This window comes from Acinonyx jubatus, chromosome A1 (assembly GCF_027475565.1).
Source record: "Acinonyx jubatus isolate Ajub_Pintada_27869175 chromosome A1, VMU_Ajub_asm_v1.0, whole genome shotgun sequence".
In the NCBI taxonomy this organism is placed as follows: domain Eukaryota; kingdom Metazoa; phylum Chordata; class Mammalia; order Carnivora; family Felidae; genus Acinonyx; species Acinonyx jubatus.
In genome coordinates, this window is record NC_069380.1 from 135,438,792 (window position 1) to 135,462,071 (window position 23,280).

The 23,280-nt window shown below is 46.0% G+C and overlaps 1 protein-coding gene across 3 annotated transcripts in view; it reads right to left on the reverse strand.

Annotated features, from left to right (window-relative positions):
* ZNF366 (zinc finger protein 366) overlaps positions 1–23,280 on the reverse strand; it is a 71,739-nt gene that overhangs the window by 5,193 nt on the left and 43,266 nt on the right. For all 3 annotated transcript variants that reach the window (XM_027040202.2, XM_027040211.2, XM_053223775.1), the window contains exons 2-4: positions 14,642–15,987; positions 11,060–11,251; positions 1,120–1,294 (exon numbers count right to left, since the gene is read on the reverse strand). In XM_027040202.2, coding sequence (XP_026896003.2) covers positions 1,120–1,294; positions 11,060–11,251; positions 14,642–15,973 — 1,699 coding nt within the window. In that variant the 5' untranslated portion in view covers positions 15,974–15,987. The remainder of the gene's footprint in view (positions 1–1,119; positions 1,295–11,059; positions 11,252–14,641; positions 15,988–23,280) is intronic.

Genomic DNA, 23,280 nt, shown 5'->3' on the forward strand with positions numbered 1-23,280 from the left:
CCTTCAGACCTGTCGTGCCCCCTTGGCCTCGGTCTCCTCTTATATAAAATGAGAACAACACAGTCTACCTTGGGACATTGTGGGCACAAGCAATAGGATTTCTGAAGTGCCTACTGCCGTGCTTTAATCATACTGGTATCAGCAAACAGTGGTTAACATGATTTTGTAAGGTCCATAAATGTGTGTCTTCTCTCCTCACACACAGACCTTCCAGGGAACAAAGATGGTCTCATCCCCCCAGTATCTTCTGCAGCACCTAGGGCTCTGCTTTGGATAGAGGTGCATTTATTGCCTGTTCATTGAAGGACTGCTTGATTAAGCAACTAGAGAACAACCTGGTGAACTCAGTGGATCTGGAACATAAACTCATCACAGCTAAGGGCCGTGGCACTGAGGGGGCGAGAACTGCTTAGCAGTTCACTTTGGGCTCAGTGGGGGAGACGGAAGCCCCTGCTCTGCAGATGGGCCAGTGAGCCCTGCCAAGCAGGAAAGCCGTCCCTGGGTGCATCTAGTTATGAACAGGAGACCCAGCCTGCTACACACATCCTTCTGTGTAGGCAGAGCTTACACGCCTGTTTTTTAGAAAGGAAAGAAAAAGAAAAAACCACATGTCCTTTAAGAGCAGTGCGATGAAATGGATACAATAAAGGCTTTAATGTCAGGAAGGTCTGTGTTCCAATCCTGACTCAGCCACTTTTTCAGTTGAGCAACTTTGGGCAAATCACTCTTTTGAAGCCTCAGTTCCCCCCCTCTGTAAAATGGGGATAATATAAGTTCCTCCAGCCTTGAGTTGCTGTCAAGATTAAAGGAGGCAAGGCACCTGATGTGGTGTCTGAAGCAAGAGCTAATAATCGTACTGACTGGCATGGTTATGATGTTCTCATCTGTCCTCTGTAATTCACTTTTACTTACTACCTTCAGATAGTACTACTGTATTTGTTAGAATAACACTGTAAGCCTGTTTCTGCTCCTCTGCTGTGGTCTTGACACTATGATCCCTTTTTCAACAATAAGAATACCCCCCCACACACAATAAAGCCCCCTAAAAACAAGTTGAGCTCCCTTTTTTGTCATCCACCAGCCCCAGCAGCCTTGGGTGCTTCCTGGAAGAGTGATTACCTTGAGAATGGAGGCCCCGCTCCATGACTCCATGCTTGACTTTCATGTGGCGTGTCAGGTTCCCCTTTAGGGTGAATTTGCTTGGGCAGTAGAGACACTTGAAGGGTTTGCTGTCGGAGTGCAGGTGCATGTGGCCCATTAGGTTGTGCATCCGGTTGAATTCCTTCCCACACAGCTGTCAGAAACAATGAAGAGGATGAGACAGGTTACTCGTGGAGGTGGGTCCTGCCCAGGTGAACCCACACCTAGGCCTGCATGAGGACGGATGTGCCTTCACTTTGTTTGGATCTTGGCATTTTAAGTGGCCTCCGAGTAGAATGTCCCCAGTGAAGTCAGGGAGGGTCTGGACTGTGCCCAGGCCCAGAGGTGGAGCAGGGAGGGATGGATTCATGGGCTTGTGTTCCTATCGCACAGGGATTTTTCAACTCATGGCAAAACTTGCAAAGCTAGTAAGGCTTCTTTCGAATGCGAGCTGCAGAAAAGGAGAAAAGCTGAGCTGAGAAGCAATTGCTCAAAGTGTGCTTCATTTTAATAATAAGTATATGATTACCTGTTTAATATTTATGGAATGTTTATAACATGGAAGATACTGTCCTAAGTCTACCATGGAATATCACATTTAATTATATCGATCCTATAAGGTGGGTGCTGTATCATCCCCATTTTACAGATGGGCAAACTGAGGGATTAAGGCACTTGGCCAAGGCACAAAGCTAATGGGTGCTGAAGCTGGGATAATGAACCCAGGCCACTAGACACCAGAGGTCACATGGTCAACCACCACACCATCCTCTGTGCCCTCAATATAACTCTTCTGTTAGACTGTATCATGCAATGCATTTCTAATTTTTTAATTTGCTTATTATTGGAACGGATAGCAAAGTTAGAAGGAACAAAAGAGAGATCTAAAGAAGGAGTGTGTCTTTTTCTCTGGGTAGAGATTTGAAGGCCTGAAAATATTATCTCAGGTGTAAACATGTTTCATTCATTTCTTTCTTTTTTTTTTTTTGTCATTTTGTCATTTCTATTTGTAACAAAGTGCAGATGCATGATGGATCAGAAAAGTGGTTCTCCAACTTCTTTTGAGAGAACAGAACTGCCTTTTCAAAGGCAATTCATGCAGATACGGAAGGTATAAAACAGAGTCCACTGCTCTGGGTGCTTTCCGCCCTCTTCCTGTCCCCCTGCCCTAGCAGAGCAGGGTTTGGAGAACCCAGCCCTTCCTTGGCTGTGCTGGGAGGAATACAGAGAAGGGTTTTGTGTCTGTGCTCAGGCCCGAGTGTTAAGGAGGGAACATTTTCCTTCCCTCCCTAACCTCAGAGGCCCATGCTGTGAGGGCAGTGATATGGAGTGAAAGATCCTTGGAGAGAGAAGTCAGGGCACAGTGGCCCCTGAGGCTGACACCAGTTTTCCTTTTGCACTGAGAGACATTTTCAGGGACGATGTTGGGGGTACTGGATTGAGTATTTATGAATGAAGGCACTGTTTTCTTCAGGTGGCCACGGAGATGGGAGTTACAGGAGCCATGGAAGAGTGCGTAGACCTAACAAACAGAGATGTAGGAAGACCAACTGCAAAGAATGCTAGGTGGTAAGAGGCAGCCAGCTGGGGTGACAACTTTGTCACAGATAATCCACCCATGGATAATGAATAATTGTTTCTGTGTTTTTAAATGATTCACATTTGGGACTTTTAAGTACTTTTCCCCTTTTTACTTCCTTACTGGCAAGAATGAACTTGGCATACTGGTGTCCCACACTCAGTGTTCAGAGTAGCTGCACAGCACATTCATTTGGAAAAGGTGACCTGAGAGGGGAAAGGCTGGGAGTGTTGATCTAACTTTAACATCCCTACATGTGGGATGGATACTCGCTTTCTTTTATTCTCAATAGAGACAGTTTCGTAAGATGCATCAGTCTGTGATTCAACTTTGCACAGGTGAAAGTTCTGGCAGAGTATTATTTATTACTTTAGTTTATCCAGTTCTCTATCCTGGCCAAGGGGGGGAAAAGCTTTGAATCTACTGATTTGAATTAGCTTTGAATCTACATTAGGTATTTCCAGTCTTGAGTCATTTTAGAAAAAGGAGATCTCATTTGGTTCATGGGACGGTTCCTGATTATTTGGAGTGAGCCTGCAGCAAAAGATCCGAGAACAGCACAAGCCATGGGTGATTAAACATAAGACACAAAGGAGGAGAGAAGCTGGAGGCTGGAAGATTAATTAGACTACTGCACTAGTCTAAGCTTGGATGAGTCTCATGGTCGTTTAAGCTAGATAGAATTGAAGAGATGGGTGCCTTCTGTACTTCGCTCCTATAAAGGGGTAGGGATTCTACTTTTAGTTACTATCTCTGGTTGCTGAGATATCAGAAGCTGGACTAGTCTGAAAGGTTTTTATAAAGGAGAATTTTAGCTCAACCTTGAAGAATGTATAGAATGCCATTTGTTTTTATTTTGACACAGAATAAAGTCTCTCCATTAAGTATTTTCAGGCACTTTATTCAACACTGAACTAGAGGCAAGATAGAAATCACAGTTGTGATAATGACCAGTTGTTTGTTGTTGCCACAGCTGCTGCAACTCGGTGGTCAGAACAGTCCTGGAATTCATGGGCCCTAAAGTCCTACCTCCCTTCCCCATCCTACTCCCACCCCAACACACAGAGAGGGGCACAAATATCAGAATGGCTACTAATAGGGGCACCTGGGTGGCTCAGTCGCTTAAGTGTCCAACTTCGGCTCAAATCATCTCACAGTTTGTGGGTTCCAGCCCTGCATCAGGCTCTGTGCTGACAGCTTAGAGCCTGGAGCCTGCTTAGATTCTGTGTCCCTCTCTCTCTCTCTCTCTCTCTACCTCTCCCCTGTTCATGCTCTGTCTCTCTCTGTCTCTCAAAGATAAGTAAATGTTAAAAAGAAAGAAAGAAAGAAAGAAAAAAGAATGGCTACTGATAAGTATTTTCCACCTACTTTCTTAGCTTTGGACAAGCCACATTTTATGATCCTTTAACATAACCCAGTGTGTGTTTTTCTACTATAATGTTTTTCTGACTCAATTCATCCACTGCTGAACTTCCTGGGACATTTTTTAGTGGTACATGCATATATTAGGATATTAAAATGATATTGTCCCCTGAAGTCAAGGCATATGGCCTTAGGGAAGGTCCACTGTAGGGCATGTCTGGTCAGTTATATTATCTGAGGGTGACTGGTAAACGACGCACTTTTGTGCTGTTGGTAAAATCTATTTTTTGTGTATTATAGTTCATGATTTATGGTAGCCTAATGGGCCAGCCAATGGAGAGTGTTCGCAGGGTTGAATGGAGGTGTGTCAAGTCTAAAAGATGTTTGGAGCATTAAAAGGTACCCTAAGTTATCTTTTGAAATGCAAGAGCTTCCTTCCTTTTCTTTGTGGCCAACCTCAGTATCAAGCACAGGTCTACACACATAGTAACACTTAATAAATACCTAAGTATTTGGCTGGGGGAATAGACAAACAAGTCAGGAAAATATCACTACCCTGTGCAAAAATCCAAAAAGCAGCCATCGCCAACTCTCTTCTTTTCCCTCACTGTAATATGTACAACCCTATACACACTAGTTTGTAAGCCAAAATCCTCAGTGGCAGAAGGATAGAGACAGGTAACTCAGGACCCAAGGTACTTGGACACTATTCACATCTCTGTGGTAGGCACCCTTCGCTTCTTCCTTTCAGCCCTCTAGCTCTTCCACAAAGCCCTTTGGTCCTTATCCAGAATACTTGGCCTCTTCATCTTTCTTAGAAGACCATCCATCAGTATAGAAGACATTTTATGTCTGTGAAATTCAGAGGGGGACTTATCAGTCACTGTTAGTAAAGAGAGGCCAGAGGAAGAGAACTGGGTGAATTAAAGAATGCACCCTTGAGTGGGGTTTGAGATGTGAGCTCCCAGAAAAATTGTCATAGTAGAGAAGGGGAGGTAGACTGGAAGGAAGAAGAGTTGGGAGGGAGCACCAAAACTCTAGTTTCTTTCTTCTCCTGGGAAAAGCAGTCAGTCTATGTCAAGTCCCCCTATAATCATGACATGTGAGGCTAAGAGCTTGCCCAAGTCAAGACTTGCTGAATCATCTCCTGCCAAGGTCTGTGGGGATTGAAATAGGGGTAGGTACTGACACAGGAAGCTACTGGAGTGGTGATATCTCAGATTTCATGGGACATGTGGCCATCTCAACCAGTCTGCCCCTCTTGAACTTTCAGTTCCTCTAGTGAGGGGTATTAGTGTACCTCTGGCATTAAATCTCAGCTTTTCCATCAATACTCACATTTATTTATTTATTTATTTATTTATTTATTTATTTATTTATTTAAGAGAGAGAGAGCGAGCTCGGGGAAGTGGGGCAGAGGGGGAGAGAGAGAGAGAGAAAGAGAGAATCTTAAGTGGGCTCTATGCTCGGCACACAGCCTGACTTGGAACTTGATCCCACGACCCTGGGATCATGACCTGAGCCGAAATCAAGAGTTGGACACTGAACTGACTAAACCACCCAGGAGCCCCCATCAATACCCACTTTTATGCCTACTTTTTAAATGGAGGTGAACTTCAACATTTAATAGAAAATGGGAACAAAAGTTTTGTTTTAATTTTTTTAAGTTTTATTTATTTATTTTGAGAGGGAGAGCACCAACACAAGCAGGGGAGGGGCAGAGAGAGAATTCCAAGCAGGCTACATGCTGTCAGTGCAAAGCCCGATGCAGGGCTTGAACTCACAAATCGTGAGATCATAACCTGAGCCGAGATAGAGTCAGACACTTAACCGACTGAGCCATCCAGGCACCCCTGCAACAAATGTTTCGAACTGTCCTTTAAAAATGGGTTGCATGCATCATTAGGCTTTGAGATAGCAAAGCAGAGAGGTGATGGTGAGACCCCAGAAGGATAGAGAACTTGCCCCATTTTCTCTTCTGTAAAATGTCAGTGATAATTATAGTTTCTTATGAAGGTTGTTGTAAGGATCCAATGAGATAATTCATGTAAAGGGCTTGGCAAATAGTAAGAGCTCAATAAATAGTGGCTCTTACTACTATCATTATCATGTACATAGTAGACTCTTTTAAATTCTGGAAATAGTTCTTCAAAGATAAGACTACTTCTTAAACCAATTATTTGGAGGAAATACGAAAGGGAGGATGAAGTAAGGAATCCTTTTGAGTAAATACTTGCCAGGTCACTTGAGGCATATAGAAATGGAAGCAGTTGTACCTGACCCAGCACTGAGAAATGTGGATGGAAAGACAAGATTCATCCTGAATTGCAGGCTTTGGGAGAGCCCTTTATGCAGTACCCAGACTCTCAGTTAGCCATTTAAACAGCTGGCTGATGCCCTGTTCTCTCATCCTTATAGCAGTTCCGAATTCTGGCCTCCTTGTGCCCCTTCCCTCCCTGGTTCAGGGCTAGAAACACCTTAGGTAACTTCTTGTGAGCTGCAGTGACAGCATGGACAGCCAGCCTCACCAAGAAGTCAGCTGGGTGCAGAGACTGGGTGATGGCAGTGGGCAGCACTGGGCCAGAGGCCCACAAAGCCAAGAAGAGGCACACTACTTCGTGCCAACCAGCCTAATGGGAGCCTGCGGACTGAGATGCACCAGGAAGCCTGTGCTTTCCTATTCTAAGAGAAAAGGTCAAAGAGCTGGAGCCTGCGGCCGAGGAGAATGGCCTCTGCTAAACTGCCCTTCCCTTACATTCTTCTCTCTCTCTCTCTTTTAATAAGAAGGGTGTTCCTTTCCTCAAAGGGAGAGAGAGGGAGGGAGGGAGAGAGAGACTGTAAACTGTCCAAAAGGACCGTGAGAAAACAGGAAGCTTTGAAAAGTACAAGAGAAAGCAAGATGAAATCTATTTGCAGGCGGGCCCCTGGGGACATGTGAGGCATTGTTAAGCAGGCAGTTCATACAGCTATATCCTTCCTTCTGCTGAGGAGGGCTTTGCTGCCAAAAGGCTGCTATCTGGTCACTGCCTTAACCCCCTCAATGCCAGCCTGAGTGCTTGGACCCAAAGTCCTGGGCCCCTAAAAGCCCCCACCTGATTTGTCCCCCATGGGGCATCCAAGAGCTGGAGTAAGAAGCAAAGCCATGGTGGCAAAGGTGGTGGGGACCTTTTTCAAGGAGACCTCATCCTCTTCTATCAGCCCTGCCCTCCGTCTTCAGGCCTCTACTTCAGACGAGGCTGCAGATGACCTGGTGATTCATAACTTAGGCAGCTCCCGGCTTCACCCATCTCAAAGGAGAATTTGTCCCGGAAATTCTGGATGGCTGCTTTTCCTGGACAGGTTTCCCAAAGACGGCAGCTGGTTCTTTGCTATTATGGAGTGTGGCTCTACAAGGATAGCATCCAAATCAACCCCTGCATGCTTACGCAGAATCTGGGAAGCATATTTCTGAAACATGGCTTAAGTCTACAGGCACAGGTCTTTGGAGATACTCCAACTGGCTCCAAGAAGCAGGGAGTCCAGAAGTGGAGCCAATAGCATAAGAGCCCAGAAGGGCAGTAATTTTTTTTTTATAAAAAAAAAAAAATAGAAACACAGAATGGAAACCTTTCCTCTCCTCTAATTTTCCATCCTATTGTTAATGCTTAATCTCACAGTAAGCGAATGTTTCTGCTTGCTGTGGACAGCTGTTTCCACTGAGCACGGGGCAGAGAGAACCATTTCATGTTGCAACAGGGGGAGGGCTGTATGTTTGGAAGGATTTTTAGTGGTGTGAATCCTAAGAAATTAGAACCTGTTATTTAAACAGTCTCCCCTTTTTATAAGTTTTCAAGTAAAGGAGACGGAGCTGACACTTGGAGTACGACTGGAACAAGGCCTGTGTCTTTTTGCTAGCCATGTCAACCGTGTGAGGGGAGTAACCCTTCCCTGTGACTACAGTAAAGCTCGGGTTTAGTTCTCTGGGCCTTTTCTCCAACATCACTATGCAGCCAGCCAGTCACCCGTGTCTGATTGACTCTGAATTCTGTAGCAAGGAGCAAACGGCCCTCCATCCTGTACCTAACTCCCAAAGCACCATCAACCTCTACCCATTACCAGATCTCCAAGAATCCACAACAACACTGATGGGGAGCAAAGGCTACAGGACACCATCTCGAGATGGCCCACCCAACAGTGGGATCTGGATCTGGAGCCTGGACAGGACACAAAGAGCCCTGTCATGTGATCTGTAAACTCAGACATGCTCTGAGATTCCTCTGAAGTGAAGAAAGGCAGCACTTTGTGGGGACATGGGGACAAAGAGGAGGAGGACCCTGGCAGTGCTTCTGGCACTTCTCAGGAGGCAGAGGGCTCTCCATTGAGGTGACTGATGCCTGTCCTCATTCAAGAAACATCTAAGAAGGGAGAAGGGCCACCTGTTTGACAAAAATACCCTTCAACATCCAGTTATTTTTCTTCTGATAGTAGATACACTCTCCGAGGCAGCCACCTGACCCAAAGTGTGGTCTTCTGGGACAACCTGTCCCATCCCCCCAACCAGGAAAAGGAGGCCTTTGCAGATGACCAGTCCAATTCGTGCACCAGGCCCATCTGGTACTGAAGAGTATAAACTGTGCATCATTTCAGAGCTCATAACTTATACTGCAAGCCCTTCTCTTATGGAATCTGGTGGTGTGAGCATACATCCAGAGCCTAAACCATTCTCAGGGAGAGGTCACATTGAGTTTCTGAACCATAAAGTTGATCGTCAGGCACCCTCTAAACCATGTATGTGCACTATCATTGGGGTGGATGGAGGAGGAGGGGGCAGTGATTCATGAAAGGAGACATAAAGCTTTGAGCAGGGCTGGTTCACTGCATCATTGGGCCCAGGTTGCACTACAGCATGCAGTCTTCTGTGCCCTGGTGCCAGAGAGAATCCTCTAAATCCTCGAGTACCACCTGGTCCAAGAAATCCTCCAGGCCACTCTGAGGCCCTTGAGGTAGGCAAACAGAACTGCCTCTGCGTCCCCAGATCAAACCCAGCCTGCAAGCCCTTTTCCTGCAGCGGCTCTGCTCCCTGACATATCCCTTATTTCAGAGGTATCTTCTGCCTGGTTTCACAACTACTCCTGGACCTGACTTGAAAAGGCAGAAGTGTGAGTTAGTTGGACCGGACACGGGTGGAAGGGACCACAAGCATGGCTACCTTCATGCCTTAACAATGCATGTGTTCTGCCACCAGTTGGTTTGATAAAAAATACAGTTCATGCTGGAAGCCCAAGAGTAAACTCAGCACAGCAAATGAGGAGTGGCAAGCAGTGCCCGTTTGCACCTTGACTTTAGGAGACAGCAAACTCCTGGCAGGCAGGAATAGCTCTGTTAAAAGCGAAAGGCTCAAAGTGGGAAGCGGGAAGGAAATCCAAGTGCCTAATCAGAGAGAGAAGAAGTGATGTACGGAGTCCCTGGGCTCATGTGGCCAGGGCTAGCTTCGTGGGTGTGTGACCAATGCAGTCACACCCAGCCCCATCTCAGAAGCGTCCTGAGTTTGGTGTAATGTTCTACTTGTACCATCTCGAAATTTCTTAACAACATTTGAACAAGGGGCCTTACATTTTCATTTTGCATCAGGCACTATCAATTATGTAGCCCCTTCTGCACGCAGCTTCCTTCTCCTTCAACTCAGATGACTCAAGATGGACACAAATTGACTTGCAAACCACTGGGAACTTGAAGCAAAGGAGGGGAAACACAAGTGGGTGGCAGGAAAGGGCTGGAGGGAGAAACCTCCCTCCCCCACCTGCAGAGAATGCCCACACAGGTCTAGGGAAGCTCTGGTTCCTGACCCCGCTCACCCTGTCCAGGAGTGGCCAACACAGGAAAGCAGTCAGCTTCACAGGGGGTTCCTTCAAGAAGGGGGGGAAAGAGGACATGCTGTAGAGGGATTAAAGCAGGAACCGCCCCTCAGATGGACGGAGAATATCATCTGGACCCTATAAGACATGCAGTGACAGAGAAGGGAAACTTCCATTTCAAACAGAAAGGCTCACAATAGGGTGTGATTTCTCTCTCCTTCCCCCTCAGCTCTCTCTCTTCACGATGGGGATGGCACGTGCCAGTACATTAAACTACCCAATCCTCAGCAAGATTCCTTCTCATTCTAGAAGTGGAGAAGGGAAACGATGTGGGGAGAGGATGGGAAGAAGGGGGAAAAGCCTGGGAAGCCCAAGCATTTCTAAATAATACCAGTCAATGCCTTGAGTTTTACAAATCTCCAACTCACACATTTTCTCAGCTGATAAAATAGCAATTCAACCAAATGAATCTGATGCGGACATTTTAATGAAGATGCTCAAAATCCCTGAGCTCCATGGTAGTTAGGAACAAAGAAACACTTCAGATGACTGTGCTCACAGTTATTCCTTGGCCCAAACAAGCATTTCTAAGGTCGTCAGAGGACTAACCTTGGAGTCTCTTTCATCCTGCCTCAGAGACCTGTCCTCAAATTACACTTGAAGTCCAAGTGTCAGGAAGGTGGAGGGGGGTGAGGGAGTGCAGTGTGAGAAGGGAGAGGGCAGTGCTAGAAGACTCTGTGACTTCTTTCTGTGTTTCACTCATTGGCTTGTAAGGAGAAGAGTATTATACTCAATTGCTTCTTTCTGGAATGGGAACTTTCCACATCACCTTCATCCTTTAACAACCTCATTTCCCAATGGGCCTTCCACCCTCAGACTTCCTCTACTGGCTCCCTCCACCCCTGCACACTGATTCCACAGTGAGACCAATAGGACAGGCTTCTCAGGGACCAGCTAAAGGCTGGCGTGGTACAAAGAACAGAGCAGCAGATGGGCCTGGGGTTAGCCAAAGACCTACTCTGAGCCTCAGTGACCCCACTGGTGAAACATAGTAGGAAGTTTCCTGGAGACTCTCTCCCCTTGGGCATTTGTACAACCCTCAGAGTCCTCCCTGTGTGCATTCCTCCCAGGGCCCACTGCCCACCTTGCATTTGAAAGGCTTCACGTCAGAATGAACGATCATGTGTGCCTTGAGGGTCTGTTTCTGCACAAAACTCTTGTAGCACAGGTGACACTGGTAGGCGCGGATGTTGGTATGAATCAACACGTGTCTCTTCATGTTGGCCAACAGAGTGAACTCCCGCCCGCAAATCCCACATTTGTGTTCCTTCACACCCTAGAGGGAAGCAGATTCAAAAATACTGTGGTTAGCAGGTAACAGGCTTTCATCAGAATTGTAGTCTTCATTCTTCTGTTTGCCACAAAAATCCATGAAGAGCCTGGTGACAGATGTTGAGTTCCAAATGGTGTGGCTTTAGCCTTGTTAACTGCTGTTTTCTTGAAAGGTGTTGATTACGTAATCTTTTTTTGTCTTCTGAAAACCATTAACTAAGCCAGAACTTTATTTTTTTTAATTTTTTTTTAACGTTTATTTATTTTTGAGACAGAGAGAGACAGAGCATGAACAGGGGAAGGGCAGAGAAAGAGGGAGACACAGAATCTGAAACAGGCTCCAGGCTCTGAGCTGTCAGCACAGAGCCCGACGCGGGACTCGAACTCACGGACCGTGAGATCATGACCTGAGCCGAAGTCGGACGCTTAACCGACCAAGCCACCCAGGCGCCCCTAAGCCAGAACTTTAGAGGAAAAGAACGCTACTGCTTTTGTTGTTCCTGATGCTACATGGGTTAATTCTACAATAACAGTTTTGGGGATTAAAAAGATTTTGGTAGGAGCACTGTGGAATGATATGTGAAATGAGTCTATAATCTACCCTTCATGATAATGAAAAAAAATAAAACTTCCTAAAGTGATAATATCATTTCTCATATGAAAACCAATGTTTTCTTGAGTTCTCATTAATACACTTGAAAATCCCAGGAGAACAATTCATATCTACTGTTCAATAAATTACAATAGGTCACAGTGACCTGGGCTCCCATAGGTCATAGTGATCTCTATGTGATTTGGCTATGGAGCCTCTGCTCAGCTAGCTTCTGTCCTATAGAGAAATTTGGCAGTGGATATTTGAATACTTAAGCATTAATGTCCTCACTTGAAAACATTTCCAGGAACTCATAGCATGAGCAGAGTATTAGCTAGTCCCAACTAACCAGTGCTTCCCTGAAAAGGCCTTTGCAAGCTATCTTAACACAGAACGACTTTTCAGAAGGAAAACTTAGAGAACCATGGCATTAAAACTAAAATTATTATGGAATTATAACAAGTTGCTTAGTTAACAACTGTACCTAATAAAACACATATTGCCTGGTATCCATAATGACCTGGGAGAGAGGAGTTCCAAGCTTACCTCTGAGTCTCTCTGCCTATATGTCCATTTCTTTAATTTGGGACTTAATAATAAAACAGCACTCCTCAGTTTTGGTGAGCCCATGGCACCCAAGGACAAGTTCAGGTCTCTGCCCAACCATTTACTGGCTATGTAACTGTAGGCAAGTTTCATGGCCTTTCCTGGTGATGGTTCTCTCATTTGAAGATGGTGGGTCATGAGCCAGGGACTCTTTCCAGCTGGAATAGTCTTGAGTCTAGATGATTGCAGAAGAGTATGGATATATACTAATGAAGAGACCTAAATTTTAAGGCCCTCCTAAGAAGATGAATTTTAAGTGTGTTGCATATTCAATCAGTGAATTTAAATTTTTGAAATTAACGAAAATTATGTTCTTGATGTTTTTTAAAAGTTACTTCAGCATTTTTCTTCTCAAGATTCCTTTACACTCATCTGTGATTCAGCTGACCTGGGACCAAGGAGAAGTATCTACTTATCACTGTTTTTGGAATTCTCTCAGAGAATTCTATGTCCACGGTAAAATTCACCTATGAGCTGGCCTAGAACTCAAGTGAATGAAAGCCTAGACACAACTCCGGGAACAAAGGAAGCCATCTTGTCACTAATAGGATCAGTGAAATCAGAGAGGTTGCTTGTAGGGGTTTTCAGGGGTGAGGGAGGGAAGGGGGTGGAGAAGAGAAAGACTTGACAGTAGTATTTCAGAGTCAGGTGTTGGAGTCCAAGATTCTGGGTGACCACCCCATGCCTCAGCGTCTTCATCTGCGAATCTAGAATAGTATCTGCAGGTTGCTCTTCCAGTTGTTAAAGAGGATTAAATGAGAAGTAAAGCACCTGATATACAGCAACCGTTATATGAACACTACCTCTCACTGCTGACACTATGAATTAAAATGCATTTGGTTTTCTAATTCCAGTGACATGTTTCAGATATGAGGCTGCTTTGCCCATTTTGACTTCATTTTCTACTATCTTACGGAATTTTTATATGTTCTGAAATGCATCTTTGATTCCTTTTCCACACATGTAGGAGCCCCTGAAATCAGCAATGGTCCCCTTTGTGGGTGAACCTCAGTACAGGTTCTTTGCTGAGGGTTCCTGCACTTGGCAGGGGCCTCCTCTCTGGATGGTATCTACAGGTGCCTTTTGTGGGGCAGGAGTTGTTTGTGCACTGCCCACAAGGCAACCACACATTTCATCTCCACTGCAGAGCCAAAAAAATGCCCCATGTTTTGTCCTAACCTATCAAATGAAACACACTATGGCCGGGTAGAGATGTTATCTCAGCTGAGCAAAGTCCTCCAGTGACCTTTCTGAATTAAAGAGTGTTTTTAGAAACTCTGGCTTGCTAGAAGTCTCGCTTGCCAAGAAAACCACTTGCGGTCAAAAGCGTGAGGGTAGCCAGTGGGGCAAACCTCTCCTCTTGGAAGCTCAAAGCAGACCCAATCAGCTTAGCTGGGTAAGTTATCAGGGACAGTACTGTGGCCTCGCCTTACTTCATCCTGAATGACTCCAGGGCTCTGGTTGCAAACCAGGCTGAATTTAGACATTTGTGCCTGTATATCTCCTTAAAGACCTGAGCCCAGGAAAGATAAAAACAAAGCAGACAGAGCAGGATGCTCTTTCATTCCCCCCACAAAAAAAAACCACAGGGCCCTACACCCACCTAGGCAGGGGCTCTACCAGGGGAAGCAGAGGCCTTGCTGGATCCAGAGACACGTGCATATGTGAAGCACTTCTCACAGCTGAGAGTGAAAACACCCCAAAATGTAGGCACTACTTCTGCAGCAAAGGACCAAGAGAATTCTCTAGAAGGTGGCTCTGATTAGCATACCCCAGGCACAGAAATGGTTTGGGTAAATAATACCTGATGGCACACGCATGCTAGGGCCCTGGATGAAGTTTCCAGAAACAGAATTTTAGGGGTGGCAGGAGGCTAAGAAGCAACAGCACAAGGACCAGCTGTTTCCTTCCGCCTTCCTCACCCTCCTTTCCAAACTGCCCACATTATTTATTTCCAGGCCCATCTTAGACTCTAGAAGGCTGGATGGCAAAGGACTTGGTTGCTGGCCCCCCAGCGTCCCCCATTTCAAGGAGCGGAAGGAGGCCAGGACTCAGGGAGGAAGCCCCTCGCCCAGGGTTACACAGCTCCTCCCCGCCCAGGTGCGGGGCGGCGAAGGTCTGCGGGCCCCGCCCCCCCCCCCAGGGCTCTGCGCCTGCTCCTCGGGCGCCCGCCCGCGGCCTGGGTTCCGGCGGTACCTTGTGGGTGAGGGAGTGCTGCTTGAGGTGGTGGGGCTGCACGAACTCCATGCCGCACTCGGAGCAGATGTAGGGCCGGATGTCCTTGTGCTTCATCATGTGGTTCTGCAGCTGGCTCGGGTACTGGAAGGTCTTGTCGCACTCGGAGCAGCTGTACTGGATGGGGCCACGGTGAGTGGTGAGGTGCCTCTTGAGCTGGGCCAAGGTGGGGAAGTCGAGGCCGCACTCCACACAGATGTTCTCGCGCCCGCTGGCGTGCTTGGCCTCGTGGGCCTTGAGCTCGCTGGGGTAGGCAAAGCCCCGGCCGCACACGCGGCAGTTGTGCGGCTTCACCTCGCTGTGCTGCATCATGTGGCGCTTCAGGTGGCTGGTCTGCGTGAAGGCCTTGTGGCACACCTGGCACTTGTGGGGCCGCGTGCCCTGGTGGGTGAGCATGTGGGTGTGCAGGTGGCTGAGCTGCTTGAAGAGCTTCCCGCAGCGGGTGCACGCGTGCGGCTTGATCCCGCTGTGGCCCAGGATGTGGGTCACCAGGTTGTACTTGGAGGTGTAGGACTTCTCGCAGGTGGGGCACTGCCAGCGCTTCTGCGCCCCGCCCACGTCCACGTAGTAACTGTCGTCGATGCGCACGTTCACGTCCACCCGCTCCACCTTCTGCTTGGCCTCCTCGCTCTCCTGAGGCTCGGCCTTGCGCGGCAGCAGCGCTTCCGGGGGCTGCTTGGGCAGGAAGGTGTGCCGGCTGAAGGGGAAGGGGGAGGCCGAGGGCATGAAGAAGGGGAACATGAGGCCCGGGGGGACCTTGGGGTAGTAGGGGTAGGGCGCGGGCAGGAACGGAGGGGGCGTCGGCTGGGGCCACACGGCGCTGGGCTTCACGGGCTCCTGCTTGACCGGCTTGCCCCCCAAGTGTTCCAGGGTGCGGTAGAACTGGAAGCCCACGTTGCACAGGTCGATCATTTGCGAGCCATACTTGGGGCGCGGGGGCTGCGGGAAGAGCAGGGAGAGGTTCGGAGGGCCGTGGTTTTTGCTCTCCTCGGAGTGGAGGGCGAGAGGGGCCTCTTCCGCAGGGTGGCTGTAGGGCATCTTGGTGGGCATGCTCTTCCGTTTTCGAGACCCTCCTCCTTCAAAGACCCCCGGGAATCCATCTAGGTGTCCTGGAGGAGGTTCATATCGAAACTGGGAAAAAGGCCCCCGGAGAGCTTCTGGGAAGGGGTGTCTTTGGGGAGCCTTCCCTCGGGAAACCACTGGCTGCAGGCAGTGGGGAAAGGAGGGGGCTCTCTTCACACCCAGATTGAAATGCACATCCTCATCTTTGATCATCTTCATTTCCTTCTGCATCCTTGGCAATTTTCCTTTAAAGAAAAAGAAACTTACTCTTTAAAAAAAAAAAAAAAAGAGCCCCCTTTTTCCTTAAGGGTTTTGGCTAGATGATCAGTACTAATTTATGATGAGTGATGTTTGTTTAATACTGACCCTCCCTTATCCTAGGGCTGCTCGAAGTATCACTGTTTTTTCCCTCTTAGGAACCCATTACTAATGCGGAAAGCTGTGGCCTCCCAGAGTGGGACCCTAGAGCTCCGGTGTAAATCCACAGCCACAGAATATCATCTGGGGGTTGGGAGGCGTGGGAAGGAACCTGAGAACTCAGCCAGCCACTGTGCCCACTTAAGATGAGGGTACCTAGGCCCAGACAGATGAAGGGCACGTTCATGCCCATCGCCCCTCAGTACAGAAGTCAGAACTGGGATGTGTTCTGTGGGTCTTTTAACCTGAGAAAGAGTGCATCTGCCAGTGGTGACTTAAATGTGTCTTTTGGATTGTTTTCTGTTCTTAGGGAACCAATTTCCCCTGCTCTCCTCTCTGTCTTCGGGGCCTTTGCTGCTGGAGGAGGTGGCGGCGGGGGGAGTATGCAAGCCCACACAGGTGAAGAGACTTTCCTGCTCGATTTGGATCTCAGATTTTCCGAGTCACCCACTCCAAGCAAGGTGTGCTGCTGGGGTACGTCAAGTGGATGAGATCAGTGTGATTAAGAAAAGCATACAACCCAGTGTTACAAAGTCATCTTGGTAATTTACACACTTTAATCTTCCACCTGAAGCCACCTCAGGTGAAGAATTCCAAGACTGTGAATCTCTAAAACTTAGACACACATGTGTCTAAGTAAAGCTTGGCCTTCGAGGACTCCTGAGGCACCTGACCTTGCCTTGCTGAGCCAGTTACTGCATCCTGGTGACTCTATCAGGTATGTGTGGGAGAGCCTGTGGGCTGGAGTCTAAACCAAGGACGAGGCTTCCTTTCCCGTGTCTCCTTGTCACTTTTCTATACTCCTCGTGTGGGTAGTGGTAAAAACAACCAAGTGGCTGACTTGATGTTTCCATTGAGGGCCCTTTCTACCCAAATCCTCTGAGCTTGAATGGGATTGATTCCCTTTGCTCAACAGAGGCTTTCACAGAGCCAGTTGCCCTGGCCAGGTATGCAGTCTGGTCTGGGACCAACGGAGACAGGGCTGAGATAGGGTCCTGGATTAACTGAGGGCCTTGGCCCTTGGGAATGGCTGCATGCCGAGCAGTTAGGGTGAGGGTCCCAGGGGTGAGAAGGCCAACAGCTGCTAGTGATTTTCTCCAGTCTTTGATGAGGCAAATGCGGTTTCTGCAAGCACCTGAGTATTCCCCAAATCACACATATGTCTTGAGGTTTGAAAACTGCAGCACATTAAAGCAAAAATGGGCCTTTTTTTTTTTTTATACTGGGTTACCAATTCCATACACAGACGATCTAACTGGGAGGAAAACCCTTGTGCCTTTATTATATGAATATTTGGGCATTACTTAAAACTGTTACGTTAAATCATCAGAAAACTGAAAAGAAAATAATGTCTATTAATCTTTGCTTTGTGTTTATGTGATGGGAAGATAGTCCTGGTTTGTCCTCTTTCTGTGGACTTGGGGCTTGGGGTGAAGAGAAAGAGCTTGCTTGTTTAGCAGAAGGAAAGCCCAGACCTGTGCGTCCTATCCTTCTGCTTCCTCCTAAAATTGTTAACCAAATGCAAGGTTCTTCTACTGCTGACTCAAGGACCTGTCAGAGGTCCGGGAATGCTGGTCTGCTATCGTCAGTACCTAAGCGAGGATGGAGAGGGCAGAGGCTCTTGGGATAGCGTTCCACATTTACTAGGTCTCCGTTTGCATTTCAACAGGTTCTGATCCCTGAATTCACATGCAGTTATAAAGGGTGTGTTGGGCCCTGGTGTGAGACTTTGTTGTGCCTATAAGAATAACTGGCTTCCAGATCAGATTAATGTGTCCTATTGAAATAGAGAGGAAAAAATGGCAGCTCCTTTCTCTGGATGTCATTTTGTCTATGGTTGGTTGTATACCCTCTGTGGAGAGAAGATTCTATTTGCAAAAAGGCTCCTTGGACTGGACCCAAATGCCAGGCTACACATGACTGTGACAGACACTGGCAGAGCCCATCTGAGTGCACACTGGTTCTGTTTTATTCTGATCTGGTTTAAAGAGCTAATGATTCCTATTTCATAGAGCTTCATAGAGCTTGATTGTAGAATTAGTTAAAAAAAAAAAAGGGGGGGGAACAGACATATCAGAATATGGGCCAGAATTTAATGAATTTTTTGTGTATTTTATTGTTAAGAAGGTATTTGAAAATGTATGACTAATGATGTCTGGTATCTTTAAACCGTGTGTTATATCTTATACTAGAAGGTACTTACTTGGAAATGAATGTTATCACTAATTATGAAACAAAAGGTACTTTGGTATATACAATTATTATTGCTTTTGTTTAATATTTGTGTTTTCAGTTGCGACATAGTATACTAATTGAGTCACTTTACTGTATTAGAATTGATATCTTTTTTTATTTAAAAAATTTTTTTTAATGTTTATTTATTTTTGAGAGACAGAGGGTGAGTGGGGGAGGGGCCGAGGGAAAGGGAGACAGAATCCCGAGCAGCCTCCAGGCTCTGAGCAAACTGTCAGTACAGAGCCTGATGTGAGGCTTGAACTCACAAACTGCGAGATCATGACCTGAGCCGAAGTTGGACACTTAACCGACTGAGCCAACCAGGCACCCCTAGGTTTGACATTTCTAATGCAATACTGATTTCAAAAGCATATTTATTTTCAGTGTTTGCATTTTTATTTGATCACCATCGGCCTTCCAAGGCAAAGAACATCGTTGAACAGAGATGATGTGTCCTTTAACATCAACAGCAGAATTGTGTCCCCCAAATGCAGAGACTTTACATATGTGCATTGTAATTTCCTCCCTATTTTAATATGATAAAAATTTTCCCCAGTTTCTGACTTGTGTATATACACACCCCACCCCTAAAATGGTAGTGTGCCTGTTCTAGAATAAAATCATTAACTCAGGAGCTTTAAAAAGGCATTGAGATCCATCCATGGACATATTTTCCAGATCTTTAAAACAGCAGTCCCCTCTGCAAAAAGGTCCTAAGGGATGCTACCAATCTCTACAGAAGTCAAGGAGAACTAGATCTGCTTCCTCTCGGCATTCTTGAGAAATAAATCAGGTGTAGCTGCTGCTAGTTATTAATATCCTTGTCTTCTGAGCACAGGGTGCTAAGGAGAAGCCCTAGGGTGTAAAAGAAAACCACAAAAAAGCAAACTCATTGGGGATGGGGAGGGTTGAACGGAAGAGCAGGGAAAGGATGTCATCCTTGGGAGGTAATCTATCTTGAAATCAATCAACTTAAAACTCCCAGTGGACTCTACAAAAATATTAACAAACTCCTAGAAAACCTCACTGTGTGCCACCCGCATGCTCCCTTCTATTTCTAAAAATAGGCCCACAGACATCCATGGCACATAGGGATTCCCATGCAGGAGGCAAGAAAGATCTGAGAGCAGTAGTAATCTTGGCCAAGGACAGAGGGCAAGGGGGCTGCGGGCCCTCCCCCAGCCAGTAACCTGTGACTTCTCCCAGAAAACTGCATGTTATAAGACAGTTGCCCACCGGGATGAGCAAGACAATATTCAAAGAAGAAGAACTGAAATTGTAAAATAGCCACCTCTGGGATAATCGGGAGCCTTGCTTTGGAGGCTGAGGGTATCTGGGTTTCAATTCTTTGTGTTAGCAGTTTTGAGAAACTGAGCAAGTTAATTTTGGGGCTTGGTTTCCTCATCCATGGGGTTGGGATATCCTCCCCTGGGTTTTTAGAGACTTAAAACAGATCATGTATGTGAAAGTGTGTTAAACACTAGTCAGTGTGGTGCTCGTGAAGCTAAGAAAGAGTGGACAGGAGGGGAGGACAGCTACTGGGATCAGTAGATAGACACTGACTGACAGCATCTCTCTTTTCCAAGCTGAAGCTCTTGTCCACATCTGGGTCTCTGCTTTGCAGGTCAAAACCAAGACTTGACCCATTTGCACTGAGTTGGTCTTGTCACAGCAGTGAACGTGAACCAGGCTAAAGGAGGCCATTGGGTGAGGCCAGGAAGTGTGTGTTCCCTCGGTGTGGAGATGAACCTTCTAGTTTGAGAATATTCCCCCATCTCTTCTCTGTGGATCTTTTTTCTATTGGGGAGATAGCCCTGAGCTTACATTGATAACAGATGGTGAGTGGGGACAGAAGGGATTGAGTGGTCTCCTGAGCTACTTCAGCCAGTCTGTGGGACCCTGAAGTATCTCCCCCAGTATAAGATCAGAAGTCACCTTTCCAGGGACAGGAGGACCTGTTTGTCAAACCCTGAGTCTCCAGTACAAGGATGGTGCTGAGTCAATACTGGCAAACTGACTCTTGAGACTCCCGCTGGAGTGTGAGGGCATGGGCTGGGTCTGTTTTGTTTACTGCTGCATTTCCAGTGTCCATCATGGACTGACAGCTAACCTATCTGTGTCCATATGAGAGGTTCTTGTTATAACATTCCTCCAAAGTGGGATTTTTTGCAGAGCAGAGGCTCAGTAAACTGCTATGGGATGAGAGAAGGAATGAAAAGTTCTTGTTTTTAAAGTCTCCACCTGGAACTTTTAAGTGTATCATTTTATCTCACTTTATTTAGACTGCAGGTGACTTTTTGAAACATCCCTAATCAGAGCATGAGCACGCTCATAAACTCTCAGGTAGCTATTGTGGGAAGAACTCGATATATACACCTTGTGTGCACTGTTGTTTATCCCCCTAAGTTTTCAAGGGCTCCTTTCTCTGAACTGTCCCTCAAATCACGGTAAACCATAAACCCTGGCTATATCCAAGATGGGAAATATATGGAAAATAATGCTAGGGAGCCATCTTCAAAGTGCCACAAAGTTCTGCAAACCCCTCAGAAAACAGATGCCTGAAAGTCCAACGGGAAATAGTGGATACAAAGACAGACCCTTGGATCAAGACTGGGAAACACAGATCAAGACTAGGTAGTCACCCTGCACTCTTCTACCCAAAGGAGATGTTTGAAAAGTTAGTAGCAGTCCACTTTGTGTACTATGAGGTAAGGGTGCAGGCTTAGAATAATGAATTGCTATGGTCAGAGAATGTTCCTGACTTTCTTCCTTGTATACTCAATCACCATAGCAAATAGGCTGTAAGTCAGGAAGCACATAGCTTGGGGAGGGATATATTGTGTCGATCTGTGTTAGAGGCATCTGGGACTCAACATTTCTTCTTTAGCAGGTATCATCCACAAGAGTTAGTTATGAGGAAATAGGGATGAAAAGATGTTAAAAATAAAATCTTCTTTTGAACCATAAAGACCAATTAGAAATGCAAAGCCTAAGATGAAACTGCATTTAGTTTGGAGGAAAAAAAAAATGCTTCTAATAATGCCCTTTAATCAGGAATTCACCTACTGCACAAAAATATAAATATTCCCCAGATAAAATTACTGGTATTTTGTGGTTCTCATTCAAATCGAAGGTCATTCCAGTAAATGCTATCAGAAGAGTCATGGTGAGTCAGCATGCCAGAGTCAGATCTATTATCTTGACTCCATAACACTGATTTTTGTTCATCCTGAAATTCATGAAGTCATATTCTCTTGTGTTCTTTATTCCTTGAAGATTTCCACATTTCATTGGAAAATGTTACATTTTGCTCCTAGAGACACTGGCTTCCCTTTTAATTTGAGAGAGTGGCACTTTCTTATGTGGTCTGCTCTGGAGCTCTGCTCTCAACAAAGATGGAAGCAGGGAGGAGATGGGAGTTGAGGGGACATTTCAGAATAAAGAGCAGTGCTAAGAGAAACAAAGGGGTAGGGAGTTGTGGGAAGGTAACGGGAAGGCGGGATGGCAGATGCATGGACTGACAACTAACCTCTCTCTGTCCATGTGGGAGGAATGTTACAACATTCCTCCACCGTGGGATTTTATTGGATCACCTGGTTCTATGTGAATTTTTGGTAACAAAGGGAGACTTTGAGTCTTGAAATTAAACATTCTAATGATTGAACCCCATTGTCTTAATATGTACATAGTCATATTGCTAATTTCTTCATCTGCATATATTTGGCAAATAATGAGTCAATCTTATTTTGCTGTAATTGGCAGGAATAGAAGGATCTGTGTATGCAGATGCTAGATAGGGCAATATGTTCTAAAGAAGTGAATGGTCAGCCATGTCACTCCCTGGATTGTAGGATTGACAAAAAAGGTACTTAGATACCTGGTAGCCAGACCCCAGGTAGCCCCTTCTGGATGCCCTTGTGGCCCCCCTTTTTTAATCTATAAACCCGAGTTCCTCCTATTTTGTTATAAAAAGTAATCCGTCAACCCACAGCATGAGCTGAGTCTTCTAGGGGGTCAGAAAATATTCATTGGTAATGAGACCTGTCTACATGTGAAATAGTCAATCAAACTCACCTAATTTATTTTTTTAAGTTCCTAAATATATCACCAAGACATTACATAGTTAAAGTCAAGTTTAGTTTTTCTTTTTCTTTTTTTAAATGTTTATTTTTGAGAGAGACAGAGCATGAATGGGGAAGGGGCAGAGAGAGAGGGAGACACAGAATCCGAACCAGGCTCCAGGCTCTGAGCTGTCAGCACAGAGCCCAACATGGGGCTTGAACCCATGAGCCTTGAGATCATGACCTGAGCTGAAGTCAGATGCCCAACCAACTGAGCCCCCGGGCGCCCCTCAAGTTTAGTTTTACAATGTTTAAATTGTCCATGCTAGTTTTGCATTTATTACCCCCCCCCCCCACACACACATGTATTTTTTAAAGAGGCCTTATTAAAATAACGACAACAAAGTCTGGTACTAACTTGCATAGATTAAATAGATGTGGGACAAATAAATAAATAAATAGATGTGGGTTTCGGTTAAGAAAGTGTTCAATGCCTAGGTCAAATTTCTGGAAAGCAGGAATGAATATAATTACTTGAGCCCTGGAACAGCTGCTAGGGTGTTGGGGTTATCTCTGCCCTCGTGACCCATTTAAAGGAAGGAAACGAATTGGAGATGTGACTTAGCAGTTCTCTTTCCCAGCCCTCAGAGCTAATCTATCTCTTGTGGATAGGGCCCTAACTGGAATGTTAAAAATTTTCTCCTACTTTCTTTTGGGGGAAATGTCTTTAGAATACATGCCAATTTTTTTTTTTTTTTTTTTTGCTTTTATGATCATAGGTCGAGTACACTTGATATACCTACTCTCAGCTAAGCAAATACACAC